A 19,130-nucleotide genomic window follows, 5' to 3' on the forward strand; every position below is an offset into this window, starting at 1 on the left:
CTTTAGTCAAGTCCTGTTCAGCTGCGAGTTGAGGGCGACCTCTCTGTCATTCATTCCCAGAGCTAAGAGTCACACAAACTCAGGGGTCCACCATGCAGCACATAACCATCGGGCATGAAACAGCACAGAATCTTGCTTTGGAATCTTGGATCTATTATACTGCTGCTTTCAAAATAGTTAAGACACAGTCTTAACCTGAGAGAGAAGTCATATCTAATTTTGGTAAGTCTGGTATCAATTCCATGTAACTGAATGGAAATATCTACCAAATTATATTGTGAAATTTTCAAAATCAGTGAAATGGGTTACTCATTTAAAATTTTTTAATATAGTTTGGACACAGTCCATAACAACTATATACATGCTATTTTATACATATGCTTTTTTTTTTTCCTGGAGGAATGAAGATCAAATTCTAATATTTCAATGCCAGCCAAACTAGAGAAGGCCTATTGAAGCTGAAGACGACACCAGTGTTCTTGGCATTTTTACTCAGAAGAATTTATATCTGTATAGTTAGTGTTTTTCTGAAAATAAATGATTTCCTGACTTTTCCCCAGCAGCATTGGAGATCCTGCTCACCTGATTAGTAATAACATTTGTTTTTATTTAACCAAGCAATGACATTCATTTTTATTTGACCAAGCAATTTTCTTATTTACCTTTCTTCAACAGAATCCACTTTGCTCATGAGAAGAATAGTGGTGGAGGAGTTCCTATTCACTTTTCTGCTTTTTTTTTTTTTTTTACTTTTTGCTGATAATATGATTTTATATATAAAAAACTACAAAGGGTCAGCAACAATAAAACTCTTGGAACTAATCAACAGTTTTAGTGAAGTTGTAGGATACAAAAGTAACATACAGAAATCAGCTGCATTCCTTTACAATAATGATGAACCACCTGAAAAAAAAGTAAAACTATCCCATTCACAATAGCATCATAAATAAAACATTTAGAGTTAAATTTAACCAAGGAACTGAAATATCTGTATAATTAAAACTCTAAGATTTGCTGAAAGAAATCAAAGACGACACAATTTTTTTAAACCCCATGTCCATGGAATCAGATCAGATCAGTCGCTCAGTCATGTCCGACTCTTTGCCATAAAATGTATAGGCTTTAGAATTTGAGGAAATGGGGTGAGCATCCCCGCTCTGCCCCTTGATTAGCTGTGTGTTTTTTAACAAGTCATTTCTCCTCTCTCTGCCTGCTTTTTCATTTGTAAATCACAGTTAATAGACTCTTTCTTATAAGACTGTTCTGGATATGGAAGCAGATAATCCAGGGAGAGCATTAAGCACAGTTTCAACAACAAAGAAAAATTCCTGAAACATCAGCCAAGCCACATCAGGCAACTGGCCTATATATAAAGGAAATGCTGAGCACAGAGTAGATGCTTATGAAATTATTTCTGACTGATAAATAGGGTAAAGGGAAGGTAACCTGTCACGTGAGAGCTCTCAGAGAACACAGTGGAGGAAGCCAACTTAATAGAGATTGAGTGTGATGGAGCAGATTAGGTACTCTGTGCAATCTTACAGAACTAAGAACATCACTTCTGCTACCTTTTGGCTCTTCCCCTGCGGAGAGACAGGGTCTTAGCTAACAACACACATCCTTCTCTTCTCTCTGAAAGCCCATTTCCTGAGCAAATGCATGCTTTGGAGAGGTGGTTAGCGAACAACCCAGATCCCAGGTTTAATGGACAATTTCTTTAGGGTGAAAGTGAAGGGTGGAGCATCATTTTCTGTCTTTCCTTTTCACCCCTCCCCCACCTCTCAAACAACCTATCTCACAGTCATTAACATCCCAACCGTGCAAGAAATCTCAACTGCATGCAACACGAGAGCTTGCTACATCTATACTGTGGGTATCCTCTTTTTTTTTTTAATCCTATTTTTGATTTCTAACCACTTTCATTTTGCAAAGACTCCTTTGCCAAAGGCAGGATAAATAAACTTAGACACATCCTGTCTCTTTGACATCTTTGTTTATCCATAAACTGTCAAAAATACAGATGAAAATCCACTGAAGAGTGCATGAAGCGGTTAGACAAAGGCCAAATGAGACTTGCATAGAAGCTTGATGTTAGGGAAGATATTATCTAAAATGATACCAAGCCAGCTTGGTATGATGACATGAATAAAAATTAAAGTTACCAACAAAAGATGACCAACTAACTCAGTTAAGAATAGACTCAATTGTGTAAAAAAGTAATCATGGAAAAAATCAATGTGAGAAAGCCTCTGTCTAGTCAGTAGGAAACTGACTGCACCATTCAGTTGCTCAGTCATGTCCGACTCTTTGTGACCCATGAATCACAGCATGCCAGGCCCCCCTGTCCATCACCAACTCCCGGAGTTCACTCAGACTCACGTCCATCAAGTCGGTGATGCCATCCAGCCATCTCATCCTCTGTCGTCCCCTTCTCCTCCTGCCCCCAATCCCTCCCAGCATCAGAGTCTTTTCCAATGAGACAACTCTTCACATGAGGTGGCCAAAGTACTGGAGTTTCAGCTTTAGCATCATTCCTTCCAAAGAAATCCCAGGGCTGATCTCCTTCAGAATGGACTGGTTGGATGTCCTTTGGGATCCCAATAACCATGAGTTAAGTTAGTTGAGAGGTGGAGGAAGACTGAGGAGAAAGAGAGAACGCTGAGGGGTTAAGAGCATAGACTTAAATATGAGAGTGGATTTGAAACCTGGCTCCTCGTTTACCTTTTTATTTCAAGAAATAATCAAATTCTCATTATATTTTCAAACAGCATAATTTTCAGTTATAAGCCATACTGGACCTCAAATTATGTGGGTTCCTAGTGAGACTGTTATTAAGTGATTTTACTTATTTTCCTTTTCCACTAGCAAACATTTCTTTTTGCTTAAATGCTTAGTTTATAAAGGTGATTTGAAAAGTGTACTATCTTTGTTTCCCAAGAAAGCATTTAGGAAAGTCTAAATAATATAGAGGACAATCATCTTCTACTATAGCTCACTCTGCCCATTCTTGAGAGGGTTAATGAAAGAACTAATGATATCAAGATTATTGAATGAATAATTGCAGATAACCTGGTATTGTGGATATAACCTATGAACATGGTGCAATGTCCCCATAGGAGAATCATGGGAATCTATATTCATTTTCTGTTGCTGCATAAAAAAATATCACAGACTTAGTAGCTTATAGCAACTCATTTATTATCTCACAATTTTGTATGTCACAAGTCCAGGCACAGAAATCCATGTTTGCTACTGAGGGTCTCACATGGCTGAAATTTAGGTGTCAGCAGGGGTTATGGTATTATCTGAAATTTGAAGTACTCTTCTAAGCTAATTCAGGTTTTTGGAAAATTGAGTTTCTTGGTCTTACACAACCATGGTTCCAGATTTTTCTTGCTGACTGATAGCTGGAAGGTAGCTCTCATCTCCTAGAGGTTACCAGTATTTTATAGCCAATGTGGCCTTCCTATAACATGGTAGCTTACTTCAAGGTCCACAGGAGGATCGCTCAGACTTCTTGTAAGAGCTTACCTTATTAGGTTAGGCCCCTAAAACAGCATCTTCTTATTGATACTCAAAGTCAGCAGATGAAGGACCTTAACTGCATCTCAAAACACCTTCAAATTTGCCACATAACATAATCTAATAATGGCCACATGATCATGGGAGTACCATCAGGGCATAACTGGCTTATGGTGAATGATTGCTAATGGCACACTGTGAACATGACCCTATAAACAAATGAAAACTATAAAAGGATTTTATAATTATTTATATAAACATTAAATTTTATATCCCTTTACAAGTTACAAAGTGCTTGTACATACTCTGCATCATGCCTACCTGTTAGAGAGGCACAGTAGATATTAATCCAATATTACATGTGAAAAAAACAAAGCTCAAAGCAGCTAAGACATTTCCCAAATCTTTACAGAAAATTAGAAGTAGAGTCAGGCTTCAGCACAGGGTCTTTCCACCCTATAGTCCTGTCCTCTGTTTAGCTAATTCTGAGTTTTCAACCTGTGTTTGCTGAGGTTCCAAGGAGGTATCTCAGGGATTACTGTAAGAACTTAGAGTGACTCTAAGAAAGTTGGGTTAAGTGCTGCAACAGTGGTTCGACTATTGTTTGTCCTCTATATTGTGAGTTCTACATAAGCTTTAATAACCACTGCATTTCACCATGCTGCCTTATAAAAGATAAAGAATACTTACAAAAAAACCCTTTAGTTTAAAAAATGATTTAGATAGCTGTATATAAAAATCCAAGAGTCTATTCCAGTAAAGTTTTAAGAACCTGTCATTTCTTCTAGCAGCTGTTGAACCTTTTATAAAGAAAGAGAAAACAAACGCATTAAATAATTGATTGGAAATGTACACATGGGAAAAAATGACAGACCCCACCTCCTTCACATTTTAAATACATGTAAAAATGAATACCTTCTTAATGTCTGGTCTCTTATTTTTCTTTTCATGCAGACACTGACTGGCAACAGAGTACATGGTTTCAATGGAAGTGGAATCAATGTCATTCATCTTCTTATCAACATAATCTTCAATTGTCTTTTCTTCATCTTCAATTTCTTCTTTAATATCTAGCTTTAAGGCAAAAGTTAAAACTTTAAAAGTTTCAAATAAAAGAGAAACAAATCAGGTAAATTCATAAATGTATTTATAAATAAATACAAATTATATGTATAACTAAATTAATATTACTATGTTATAAAATAATACATTTAAATTATTTAATCTACATTATAATAACATTTACTCATATTTACTATCTGCTGTTGTAACCTTATTAAGAATTAAGGACATCTAGGACAAACTCTATTTATTTACTTACTTATATAAATACATACATATCTCCTTCCTAGAAACGTTTAGCCATTTGCCTTCGGATTTTTGTGTTTATGTGTATTCCTCTCACATGCTCATTAGCAGCCCTTACTAGGCTTCCAGCACAGTGAGGTCTACTCCTCTGCTGTGCTCCCAATGATGCAATTCCAACTCTGAATGCAGATCTTCCTCTCTGCACAAGCACACTGCTCTATGGGTACTTACACTGTTGAATCAAGAGAAAGAGGGAGGAGGAAAAAGGGGGCAAGGCCACGATGAAAAGGTAACGAATACAGAGAGAGGTGGAGAATGAGAATGCTGTAGTGGTTGAGCAGTGGTCCCCCAAAAGAAACGTCCAAGTCCTGATCCCCAGAACCTGTGACTATAACTGTATTTGGAGAAAAAGGTCTTTGCAGATGTAATTATGTTAAGCAATTTGAGATGAGATCATCATCGGAGAAGGCAATGGCACCCCACTCCAGTACTCTTGCCTGGAAAATCCCATGAAAGGAGGAGCCTGGTAGGCCGCAGTCCATGGGGTCGCTAAGAGTCAGACACGACTAAGCGGCTTCACTTTCACTTTTCACTTTCATGCATTGGAGAAGGACATGGCAACCCACTCCAGTGTTCTTGCCTGGAGAATCCCAGGGACAGGGGAGCCTGGTGGGCTGCCGTCTATGGGGTCGCACAGAGTCGGACACGACTGAAGCGACTTAGCAGCAGCAGCAGCATCCTGGATTACCCAGGTAGGCCTTAAATCCAATGATAAACATCTGTATAAGAAAGAAACACAAACACATACACACACACACACAGAGGGGAAGACAATGTGATCACAGGGGCAGACAGTAGAGGGATGTGGCTACAAGTCAAGGAATGTCAACAGCCACTGGCAGCTGGAAGAGGCAAGGGAAGACTCTCCCCTGGAGTATCCAGAGGGAATGGTGCCTGGACAAAACTTTGATTTCAACTTTTGGTTTCCAGAACTATGAGAGAGTAAATCTGTCATTGAAAGTCCTATTTTTGTGGTGGTAATCTTTTTCCCTCCTATATTTTTAATCTATACACTTTCTCTGTAAAATACAACCAACATCCAAAGCTTTAGTATGCCTGTACATGAATGGCTCAAAAACTGTAACTCCAGCCCAGGGTTCTTTCCTGACCTCCAATAACCAATGGAACAGAAGATTTATTTCATTGATAAAGACAAAATTTCACTATGTGCTACAGAGAAGCCTGGTGGGTTACAGTCCATGGCGTTGCAAAGAGTTAGATATGACTGAGCATGCATTCACACTGTATAAAATATTATGAAAATATTAACTTTTCATAATAATTGGAGGCTTTATGTATATACTTTACTGTAAAATATTAGATACCATGTAGTATTCAGTTGGTAAAGAATCTGCCTGCAACGCAGGAGACCACAGTTCGATTCCTGGGTTGGGAAGATTCACTGGAGAAGGGACAGGCTACCCATTCCTGTATTCTTAGGCTTCCCTTTGGCTCAGCTGGTAAAGAATCTGCTTGCACTGTGGTAGACCTGAGTTCGATCCCTGGATTTGGACGATCCCCTGGAGAAAGAAAAGGCTGCCCACTCCATTATTCTGGCCCGGAGAATTCCATGGACCGTATACTTCATGGGGTTGCAGAGTTGGACATGACTGAATGATGTGCACTTTCACTTTTCAATATTCATTATACATTTCCAAGAACCCATGGCAAGCTTTATAATATATACTTATATAATGGACATCTGTAGCAATATTATAATATAGGGTTTTTCTTAAAAATATGGCATGAGCCTTTGAGAAAATATATTATACCTTTTGACCTTCTAATCTTTGTTCTAGGGAAATAATCTGGTATACACATGTCTGAATTTGTCAGGGTGGTTTGTCCCATTAGAACACAGAAATTAGAATAAAGTCAGTGTAGGTCTTACAAATAGCTGAGAAAAGAAGAGAAGCTAAAGGCAAAGGAGAAAAGGAAAGATATACCCATTTCAATGCAGAGTTCCAAAGAATAGCAAGGAGAGATAAGAAAGCCTTCCTCAGTGATCAATGCAAAGAAATAGAGGAAAACAATTGAATGGGGAAGACTAGAGATCTTTTCAAGAAAATCAGAGATACCAAGGCAACATTTCATGCAAAGATGGGCACAATTAAGGACAGGAATGGTATGGACCTAACAGAAGGAGAAGATATTAAGAAAAGGTGGCAAGAATACACAGAACTATACAAAAAAGAACTTCATGACCCACATAACCATGATGGTGTGATCACTCACCTAGAGCCAGACATTCTGGAATGTGAAGTCAAGTGGGCCTTAGGAAGTATCACTATGAACAAAGCTACTGGAGGTGATGGAATTGCAGTTGAGCTATTTCAGACCCTAAAAGATGATGCTATGAAAGTGCTGCACTCAATATGCCAGAAAATCTGAAAAACTCAGCAGTGGCCACAGGACTGGAAAAGGTCAGTTTTCATTCCAATCCCAAAGAAAGGCAATGCCAAAGAATGCTCAAACTACCACACAATTGCACTCATCTCACACGCTAGTAAAGTAATGCTCAAAATTCTCCAAGCCAGGCTTCAATAGAACGTGAACTGTGAACTTCCAGATGTTCAAGCTGGTTTTAGAAAAGGCAGAGGAACTAGAAATCAAAATGCCAACATCCGCTGGATCACTGAAAAAGCGAGAGAGTTCCAGAAAGATATCTACTATTGCTTTATTGACTACACTAAAGCTTTTGGCAGAAAGTGACAAAGAACTAAAGAGCCTCTTGATGTAAGTGAAAAAGGAGAGTGAAAAAGTTGGCTGAAAGCTCAACATTCAGAAAACTAAGATCATGGCATCCGGTCCCATCACTTCATAGCAAATAAATGGGGAAACAATGGAAACAGTGAGAGACTTTATTTTCTTGGGCACAAAATCACTGCAGATGGTGACTGCAGCCATGATATTAAAAGTTTCATGCTTGCTCCTTGGAAGAAAAGTTATGGCCAACCTAGACAGCATATTAAAAAGCAGAGACATTACTTTGCCAACAAAGGTCCATCTAGTCAAAGCTATGGTTTGCCCAGTAGTCATGTATGGATGTGAGAGTTGGACTAGAAAGAAAGCTTAGTGCTGAAGAATTGATGCTTTTGAACTGTGGTGCTGGAGAAGACTCTTGAGAGTCCCTTGGACTGCAAGGAGATCCAACCAGTCCATCCTGAAGGAGATCAGTCCTGAATACACATTGGAAGGACTGATGCTGAAGCTTCACCTCCAATATTTTGGCCACCTGATGTGAAAAACTGACTCATTGGAAAAGAACCTGATGCTGGGAAAGGTTGAAGGCAGGAGGAGAAGCAGACAACAGAGGATGAGATGGTTGGATGGCATCACCGACGTGATGGACATGAGTTTGAGTAGGCTCTGGGAGTTGGTGATTGACAGGGAAGCCTGGAGTGCTGCAGTCCATGGGGTTGCAAGGATTTGGAAATGACTGAGCAACTGAACTTAGATGAGGTATTTGAATAATTTTATGAAAAACATATGTGGTGGTATTTATGTAAGTTTTTAACTTTATAAGACCCTGTAAGTTCTTAAAATTTAGAATACAGGAAAACAAGGCATGGCATAACTTTCCTGTAGTTTTAGCATTCAGTTAGTCTATTTATATAATTGTCAATGAATCCCTATATAATACACAGGTAAAATTTTCTATAATAACTTTATTAAATAGTATTCCACAATAGAAATGGAGAAAGAATTTTATTAGCAATTCTAGTCTGACAGAAGTTTCTAATGAAGAATGTTATTTTTCCTCTGAAAATGGTATTAGTAATCACCATGAAAGTAACAAAATAACAATACACTAGAGGAGATCTCAGAAATCATACAGCTCCATTGTGATTTTAGCTACAAAGAAACTAGACCATAGACTATATCCGTGTCTTCTCCAAGCTTCACAAATATTTCATGGCAGAGCTCAGATTAAAAATAATTGATGCTTTTTCCATATGCCACTATGTAATTGCCAACAGAAAGATTGCCAATAGAAAATGACATTTCCAGATGCCAAATTTACCCACATAAATTTAGATTATAAATGAAAGAGAAAAGAACTAGAAAAATGAAATCTTTCAATTACCAATAACTGAGGTTCACGGTGTTCATCCACAGCTGGAAGTCCAGTTATTATTTCTAGCAAAACCTAAGAAGAAAGTAAAACCCATAAATATGACTCAAGACAACATATAGAAACTGGAAGGAACATGGCTCTTGATTATGAAATCGAATGAACCATTTCCACACACTACATGACTTTTAGGCATGAAAGTGGAAAGAACACAAGCTGTGGTCATTTCTTACCACCCTTTCTTCCCTGACACCTCAGAACTCATGCATCTCCTACGCAGTTCTTTAATACTGGCAACTTACTAAACAATCAGCCCCCCAAAATATGTGTTCTGGACATACTCTTTTTCCTGTCTTGCAGAAGATATTTCACAAGAATGATTTTCTCTGGCTTTTAGGAGAATACTATTTTCTAAACCTCAGGCATATCCTACGAACTTGTGCCTTAACTTCACAGTGTTATGACAGTAGACATCCATAAAAGAAACACATATGAGTGTAAAAGACAAAGGATTTTCTAATTCTCCAACCACTCCCACCCCACTCCTTACACCATCATAAAAGGTTATTATCAAACTGGTAGATCAGAAAATGCCACAACATATTTCCTTCAAAACATTTCCTCTTTAACATATGACACGAACATGCATACTGTAGGACACAATTTATATACTAAGTTTCATGCTAATTCATGTGGCAAAAATATTATTTCTTACAGTAATTTCAGAAATCAATTTAAAAGCCTTACAAATTCAGAGAAGTTTTTATTACTTTCTCATTTAACTAGAGGTTAAAGTGAGCAATTTACATCTTTACATATGAGAGCTAAGCAACATAGGTGTATTCAAAATATTCTATTTCAATTTCACAAGTACAGCCAGAATGATTATTGTTACTAATTATATATATAGTAAAATATAATATATTACAAGTATGTGTGCATGCATGCTAAGTTGCTTCAGTTGTGTCCAACTCTTTGCGACCCCATGGACTGTAGCCCACCAGGCTCCTATGTCCATGGGCTTCTCCAGGCAAGAACACTGGAGTGGGTTGCCATGCTCTCCTCCAGGGAATCTTCCTGACCCAGGGATCAAACCCATATCTCATACCTCCTGCACTGACAGGCAGGTTCTTTACCACTAGCACCACCTGGGAAGCCTATTACATGTATACATAAATACATATATATGAAACTTACCACACCAAAGCTGTAGATGTCAGATTTGGGTGTAATTTCTCCTCGCAAAGCTTCAGGTGCCATATAAGCTGTTGTTCCCACAATTCTGCTAGTCATGACTGTCTGGGCAAACTTCTCAGAAGCCCGTGCAAGCCCAAAGTCAGATATTTTGGCTGTAAAGTCTTCATCTAATAAGATATTTGCACTGAAAAACAGTTTTTCTTTTTCAACAAATCAAATAGTTCCTTAGGAAGGTATAACACTGTATGTATTTACAGAGTATTATATTTTATAATACACATCATAAAAGGTTGAATTTATGTAAATAAATCTAGATTAAGGATTATAGCTAAAGAATAATAAAACTGTCTTCTTTTTTGTTTCTGTAAGGAAAATTTGAAAAAAAAGTGAAGTAAAACACTTCACATTAGTGATATTTTTATTATTTCACAAATAATTTATTATAGGGCAACTATCCTCAAAGTATGCTAAAGCACCCTTCTTAATTCCTCCCCTAAAATTTCTCAATTCATTTAAAAACAAACTTCCAACCAGAGTATCTCAACTGTATCATTTCTTAGGGAGTACTCTCTCTGAAATCTTTTGAAGAGGAAAGAATATGGCTAAAAGATCTTAATTCATTTATTTTATGCATTTGCTCATACAATCAGACTTTCATTCAACAAAACTTTATTGAAGACCCGCAACGTGTTACAGTATTTAAGCTCAGTGCTGGGCATGGGGACAATCTCAGAATCTTGTCTGTGACAAAGGTATAGAAATAATTTTTTAAAATTCCTAATGGTGATATTAGGTACAAAATGCTGAGAGAACAACTGTGTGTGCAGAAGAACTGAAGAAAACTTCAAGGAGAAGGTGAAAAGTGTGTGTAGTCTTGAAGGGTTATTAGAAGTTGAGGTTACTGAGGGAAAGAAAGGCATTTGAGGCAAATGGAACAGAATGGACACAGTGATGAAAACAAAAAACATGCTCAATTTGAAGAACTGGTGTCAATGGAATGTGAGGAGAACTTGAACTTTATCCTGGAATCAACAGAATGCCAGCTAAATGTTTCATAGTGGGGAATGATGTTATCAAACTTGAGTTTCAGAACCACAACCTGGCAGTATATTAGAGCATAGCTAAGAATTGGCACACACCAATTAAAGGATGACCAGGAGAGTTTGTAAAAAAGCAAATAAGAGATAGTGAAAGTGTAAATAAAGGCTGGGGAGAAAAGGAGGTGCAAATTCTGAGGTACACTCAACAGAACCTTGTAATTTGTATGGTATGGGGAATGAGGAAGTCTTTAGCTTAGAAGATAGGATGAATACCGACTTCACTTGATTAGGAAAGAAACACAGAGAGAAGAATTTGGGTTGGACGAGAAATGAATTTGACTTCTAACATGTTGACTTAGGAACTGCTATGGAACACTGTGGTAGGGTGATTTGGTCTGCACACACTGAAAATATAGGACTGGAGGCTAATGATATAGATTTGAGTCACCCATACGGAGGTAGCAGTTGAAGTCAACATATCCCTCAGTAAGAATATGCAGGATTAACAGAAAAGACAATGAGGTAGCAATCAATTAGAATACACATCAGTTAGAATACACATCAGTTAGAATACACCGAATAAGGGATGGGAGATGGTGTATCTTCTCTTTTCTAAGGCCAATCCCTCTATGGGACTCCTTTCTACATTCTCAGGAACCTTGTTCTATAAACTATCTCACTTCTCTCTTCTGTTCTATCACGTCCCTCTTCCCACAGGCATAAAAGCATGCTTTGGTCTCTGCCATTTAAAAAAAAATTTTTTTGCTGAATAACACATTGATTTCCAGCTATCCCCCTTCATGGGCTAAATAAAAGTGTCTCATCAGACTTGTCTATACTCATATTTCACTCTCTCCTTAGTTCAGTTCAGTTCAGTCACTCAGTCATGTCCAATCTTTGCGACCCCATTAATCGCAGCACGCCAGGCCTCCCTGTCCATTACCAACTCCCAGAGTTCACTCAAACTCAACATCCATCAAGTCGGTGATACCATCCAGCCATCTCATCCTCTGCCATCCCCTTCTCCTCCTGCCCCCAATCCCTCCCAGCATCAGGGTCTTTTCCAATGAGTCGACTCTTTGCATGAGGTGGCCAAAGTGTTAGAGTTTCAATGTAGCATCAGTCCTTCCGATGAACACCCAGGACTGATCTCCTTTAGGATGGACTGGTTGGACCTCCTTGCAGTCCAAGGGACTCTCGAGTCTTCTCCAGCACCACAGTTCAAAAGCATCAATTCTTCGGTGCTCAGCTTTCTTCACAGTCCAACTCTCATATCCATACATGACCACTGGAAAAACCATAGCCTTGACTAGAGGGACCTTTGTTGGCAAAGTAATGTCTCTGCTTTTCAATATGCTGTCTAGGTTGGTCATAACTTTCCTTCCAAGGAGCAAGCATCTTTTAATTTCATGGCTGCAGTCACCATCTGCAGTGATTTTGGAGTACCCCAAAAAAAGTCTGACACTGTTTCCACTGTTTCCCCATCTATTTCCCATGAAGTGATGAAACCAGATGCCATGATCTTAGCTTTCTGAACGTTGAGCTTTAATTCAACTTTTTCACTCTCCTCTTTCACTTTCATCAAGAGGCTTTTTAGTTCCTCTTCAGGTTCTGCCATAAGGGTGGTGTCATCTGCATAGCTGAGGTTATTGATATTTCTCCCAGCAATCTTCATTCCAGCTTGTGCTTCATCCAGCCCAGCGTTTCTCATGATGTACTCTGCATACAAGTTAAATAAGCAGGGTGACAATATACAGCCTTGACATACTCCTTTTCCTATTTGGAACCAGTCTTTTGTTCCATGTCCAGTTCTAACTGTTGCCCCATAACTGTTGCTTCCTGACCTGCATATAGGTTTCTCAAGAGGCAGGTCAGGTGGTCTGGTATTCCCATCTCTTTCAGAATTTTCCACAGTTTATTGTGATCCACACAGTCAAAGGCTTTGGCATAGTCAATAAAGCAGAAATAGATGTTTTTCTGGAACTCTCTTGCTTTTTCAATGATCCAACAGATACTGGCAATTTGATCTCTGGTTCCTCTGCCTTTTCTAAAACCAGCTTGAACATCTGAAATTTCGCGGTTCACGTATTGCTGAAGCCTGGCTTGGAGAATTTTGAGCATTACTTTACTAGCATGTGCGATGAGTGGAATTGTGCAGTAGTTTGAGCATTCTTTGGCATTGCCTTTCTTTGGGACTGGAATGAAAACTGACATTTTCCAGTCCTGTGGCCACCGCTGAGTTTTCCAAATTTGCTGGCATATTGAGTGCAGTACTTTCACAGCATCATCTTTCAGGATTTGAAATAGCTCAACTGGAATTCCATCACCTCTACTAGCTTTGTTCATAGTGATGCTTTCTAAGGCCCGCTTGACTTCACGTTCCAGGATGTCTGGCTCTACGTCAGTGATCATACCATCATGATTATCTGGGTTGTGAAGCTCTTTTTTGTACATTTCTTCTGTGTATTCTTGCCACCTCTTCTTAATATCTTCTGCTTCTATTAGGTCCATACCATTTCTATCCTTTATCGAGCCCATCTTTTCATGAAACTACCACCTGAATTCTGACCCAATTACTACATGGAAATAGATTTCCCAAAAGTCACTAATGACCATCATGGCACTAATCAAATGCCTCATTAAAAGTGTTTTAAAATGTGTCATTTTTCAGTCTTCATTCTGACTTCCAAAAAGCAACTGGAAATTTGGACTAATCCTTCTCAGGCAACTAACTCTCTTTCCTTGTTCTCAGGGATACCACACTCTCCTGGTTCTCAGCTTCCTTGCATACTTTCTTGGATTCCTTTTTAGACTCATTTTGTTCTACTTGGCCATTAAGTCTTAAAAGTTCCTCAGAGCTAAATCTTGTAACCTTTTCCTAATCTATCTTTCTTAAAGTTAAGGTAACTATATGCTAGCTCTTCAACCTAAGTAACATAAGTAACACAGAAATTGATATCTTCCAACATGTATGTCACACTGATTAACATCTCTACTCACTTCTGTATCTTAAAGGAACCTCTAACACAACATGTACAAAAAAGAACTCACATTTTCCACTCCCAATCTTGTCCTCTTTCAGTGCTTTCTCTGTAAATGAATCATGCCACAATCATTCCAGAATGCTGTTCTGGAAGCCATAAATCCTGCTGTCCTTCCTGACATGTTCCTCTCCCTGAATGCCACCCACCATGCTGCAGCCAAGAGTAAGCAAGAATCTGTTCACATTTCTTCATATAAACTGTTACCACCAAATCTTCTATGACAGGCTCCAAGCTACCCTTTCTTACAAATGAGTCTCTATACTCATCAAAGTGATCTTCTCAAAACTTAACTATGATGCCACATTCCTCCTTATAATTATTCAATGGCATTTGATTATACTTATGATAAAATTAAAGCTCTTATCTTGGTCTATTACGTCCTACACAGGGCTTAGCTCTCTGCCTACCTTATAATTTTATCTTATCTATCAATCACTCCTTCAATTTCTGCACTTCAGTCATTTATTTCACCTCCTGTAATCCATCATGTTCATCTGAACACTGGTCTCACAAATGTGCTTCCTTATTCCCAGAATACTCTTTTTCATATTCTATGCTGCTGCTAAGTCACTTCAGTCGTGTCCAACTTTGTGTGACCCCAAAGTCAGGAGCCCACGAGGTTCCCCCGTCCCTGGGATTCTCCAGGCAAGAACACTGGAGTGGGTTGCCATTTCCTTCTCCAATGCATGAAAGTGAAAAGTGAGAGTGAAGTCACTCAGTCGTGTCCGACTCTTAGTGATCGCATGGACTGCAGCCTACCAGGCTCTTCCATCCATGGGATTTTCCAGGCAAGAGTACTGAAGTGGGGTGCCACTGCCTTCTCCATATTCTATAGATGTCCTCAAATTGTGCTCACTCATGTTTTGTTCATTCTTTGGATCTCTGCTTAAGTATAATTTTCTCAGGGAACCTTTTTTAATACTAATTGTATAGACTATACACTAAAGTTCTACTATTATTTTGTGATTATCTGGTTGCTGACAGATGCTACAAATGCTACTGTTGCTAACTATACCATCTACAGTACCTGTCGTACAGTGGATGCTCAATTAATATTTGTTAACTAAATAAATACATAACAAGGAAGATAACTGAAATGTACTCATGAAGAATGGAAGTGATTCAAAAAAGAGTGATGATCCAGAAATAAGAAAATAATTCTGACAAGAAGAACAGAATAACATACTGTGAAAAACAAACAAAAGAAAAACACAGGTTACTTAGGATGAGTACTAGAAATAGGTCACTGGGTTTGAAATAAGGGAGATTATAGACGTCCTTAGTGAGATGAGCTTTCATGGCATGTTTCAAGTTAAGAAGTTCATGTCACTAGTGAATAGAAACAGTGAGAGAAAATTATTCTTTAAAGACAGTTCTCCAAAAGCTTTTTAAAGGCAGCATTTACCTTTTAATATCTCTATGAATATGATGGTTTTCATGTAAATAACTGAGGCCATTAGCTGCACCCTGGGCAATCTTGCATCTCATGTTCCAAGAGAGTGGGGGAGTACCATCCTTACGAAGTAAGAAACAAACCAATTAAAAATAAAAGAGGAGAATTAAAAAGATCTATAGAAAATATATAACAGAACACTTCTTCTAAGCAGCTACTGACCATATTATTACATTGCTAAGAATTTAGAACTACCATTTTTTAAGTTGTTAAACAATAATAGCTAAATAAGATCAAATGGAAGTTAGCATTTCTTATCAAACAATAAAAATATATGAGAGCATCTTCAAAGTCCAGCCTTGACTGATAATTTTACATTTTAGATTATCACCTGATAGAAAGGGAATTCCAATTGTTTAAATAACAACTGTATAGTTTTCACAAACTAGGAAAGATATTAATAGATTTTAAAAGATTTAAATAGGTTTAAAAGATTCTGTCACAGAGAAAATATTAGAATCCAACACAGAAACAGGAAGCCAAACAACCTAATAAAAAAACATCTTACCAAGCAAGACAGTCTGTCCAGCAATGAACCATTGGGCATGTAAACATATACTAAGCAGAGGTCATCTCCATCACTTGAGAAACCAAGTAATTCTACTAAGTTTTCATGTTGACACCTGTGGCAAATAATTTTCCATTCAAAATTATTACGATATATACACATATTTACCTGAAGGTTATGTTATTCAATTTAGAGCTTTAAAAGAAAAAAGAGAAAGAAATAACTATATGCAATAGAGTTCGACTGTCAAGAAGGATGAGCGCCGAAGAATTGATGCTTTTCAACTGTGGTGTTGGAGAAAACTCTTGAGAGTCCCTTAGACTGCAAGGAGATCCAACCAGTCCATTCTGAAGGAGATCAGCCCTGGGATTTCTTTGGAAGGAATGATGCTAAAGCTGAAACTCCAGTACTTTGGCCACCTCATGCGAAGAGTTGACTCGTTGGAAAAGACTCTGATGCTGGGAGGGATTGGGGGCAGGAGGAGAAGAGGACGACAGAGGATGAGATGGCTGGATAGCATCACTGACTCGATGGATGTGAGTCTGAGTGAACTCCGGGAGTTGGTGATGGACAGGGAGGCCTGGCGTGCTGCAATTCATGGGGTTGCAAAGAGTCGGACATGACTGAGCGACTGATCTGATCTGATACATTATTGCAATGTGATATGTATGTTTCTAAATCTTTATATATGTTTATTATAACTGTTTATAATTTTCTGTAAACAGTTCCCTTTCAGTCAATATTAATCAACATAATTTTGATTTTAAAATTAAAGACCAATAATTCACATATAATAGTTTGGTTAAGAACTAGGTAGGTGTTTACCTTTGTTTCACATAATTTTTAATGATAGTGCAAACAAGATTTCAAGAAGTGTGTTGAAATGTGTACAATAACCCTTTCAAGAATTTTCAAACACATTCAAAGCACTGACTTACAGATATCTGATTTTCAATTACATCTAATTTATACATTTTTGATCTTTAATAGTATCTGGTTATTTATAACCTAATTTGAGAAGACTCTTGAGAGTCCCTTGGACTGCAAGGAGATCCAACCAGTCCATTCTAAAGGAGATCAGCCCTGGGTGTTCTTTGGAAGGAATGATGCTAAAGCTGAAACTCCAGTACTTTGGCCACCTCATGCGAAGAGTTGACTCGTTGGAAAAGACTCTGATGCTTGGAGGGACTGGGGGCAAGAGGAAAAGGGGATGACAGAGGATGAGATGGCTAGATGGCATCACCAACTCGATGGACATGAGTTTGAGTGAACTCCGGGAGTTGGTGATGGACAGGGAGGCCTGGCGTGCTGCAATTCATGGGGTCACAAAGAGTTGAACACGACTGAGTGACTGAACTGAACTGAGTTTCTTTATCTACTTAAGAGTAATAAGACTAAATAAAGCTTAAGTATAACAAAACTGCAGGCATCTATGGTACAGTAAGTACAAAGATATCTGGGCTCAAAGTCCTAAGTTTAAAGTACAGCTCTGCCACCTCCTGGAAATGTGACCTTTTACAAGTTAACAGACTCACTGAGCCTCAGCAACTTTCCCTGGTAAATGTGGGTAATAATGCCTATTATGTAACATAAATGCTGTGAGAATTAAATGAGCAAATATATATGAGAGCCCTCTGGCTTCCCTGGTGGCTCAGTGGTAAAGAATCAGCCTGCCAAGCAGGAGATGCAGGTTCGATCCCTAGGCTGGGAAGATCCCCTGAAGAAGCAAACGTCAGCCCACTCCAGTAATTTTTGCCTGGAGAATCCCATGGACAGAGGAGCCTGGCAGGCTACTGTTTATGGGGGTCACAAAAGAGTCAGACAGGACTTAGTGACTAAACAGCAACAAACATGAGAGCCCAGAATATATTCTATGAAGTGCAAATTAAAACAGCAAGTATTCCATTTTCCACCAAATTGGCACACTTTAAAAATGAGTAGGTAACATTTTCTGAGTTTATACTAAAAAGGCATGGGGTACTTGATTTACATGCTTTGTTTTACTTAACCCTTAAAATAACTTAGTGAAACATTTCATTATTAAAATAATTATCCCATTTTACAGATGAGAAAACAGACAAGAAATTTGGCTGAGGTCATTCTGCTAGTAAGGGCCAGAGACTGACACTTATTTTAAAAATAGCAATAATATTTAATGGTAGTGTGGTAGCAGTTGTGAAATTGCAATAAACTGCTGGTAGAAGTATGTGAAGTGAAAGTCACTCAGTCGTGTTTGACTCTTTGTGGCCCTATGGACTGTAGTCCACCAGGTTGCTCCGTCCATGGGGATTCTCCAGGCAAGAATACTGGAGTGGATTGCCATGCCCTTCTCCAGGAGATCTTCTGGACCCTGGGACTGAACCTGGGTCTCCTGCACTGCAGGCAAATTCTTTACCATCTGAGCCACCAAATTATTATAACAATTACAAAGTCATTTAGACAAATACTCAGAAAGTCTTTAAAAAGTTCGTGCATTCAGAACCAGTAATTCTTCCAGGACTGTCTCCTGATGAAAAAGGCAGATTTGCACTTAAATATTTATGTACAAAGAGATTTTAAGACATTTTAATTTGTAATACTGAAAATTAGAAACAAATATGGAAGGGTAATGGTTAAATAAAACATTTGTGTATATATGCTGGAATGTTATGCAATTAATTTTAAATGTTTCAACATGGAAAAATGCCACACACTCATCATGAAGCAAGTACAAAATACTAGCAATGGTTATTTCTGAGTGATATATTCAAGGAATGAATATTTTCCTGTATTTTCCAGATTATCTATTTTGAACAAGTTACTTTTAGGACTGGAGAGTGGAGGTAGGGGTAGAAAGAACAAATCTTGGACAATCTTTTTATTTTCTTCAGTGTACATTATTTTTACTGAAAAAATTAATTCCAATCTATTCTTTCTTTCTTGA

At 38.2% G+C, this 19,130-nt stretch overlaps 1 protein-coding gene across 4 annotated transcripts in view; it reads right to left on the reverse strand.

Moving 5' to 3' along the window:
- Positions 1–3,177: 3,177 nt before the first annotated feature.
- The window catches only part of IRAK4 (interleukin 1 receptor associated kinase 4), a 28,897-nt gene continuing 12,944 nt past the window's right edge, over positions 3,178–19,130 (reverse strand). For all 4 annotated transcript variants that reach the window (XM_019960758.2, XM_070789237.1, XM_019960759.2 and 1 more), the window contains 6 exons: positions 16,208–16,322; positions 15,652–15,761; positions 10,163–10,346; positions 8,978–9,040; positions 4,438–4,596; positions 3,178–4,322 (listed from right to left, as the gene is read on the reverse strand). In XM_019960758.2, coding sequence (XP_019816317.2) covers positions 4,287–4,322; positions 4,438–4,596; positions 8,978–9,040; positions 10,163–10,346; positions 15,652–15,761; positions 16,208–16,322 — 667 coding nt within the window. In that variant the 3' untranslated portion in view covers positions 3,178–4,286. The remainder of the gene's footprint in view (positions 4,323–4,437; positions 4,597–8,977; positions 9,041–10,162; positions 10,347–15,651; positions 15,762–16,207; positions 16,323–19,130) is intronic.

This window comes from Bos indicus, chromosome 5, assembly GCF_029378745.1.
Source record: "Bos indicus isolate NIAB-ARS_2022 breed Sahiwal x Tharparkar chromosome 5, NIAB-ARS_B.indTharparkar_mat_pri_1.0, whole genome shotgun sequence".
NCBI lineage: Eukaryota > Metazoa > Chordata > Mammalia > Artiodactyla > Bovidae > Bos > Bos indicus.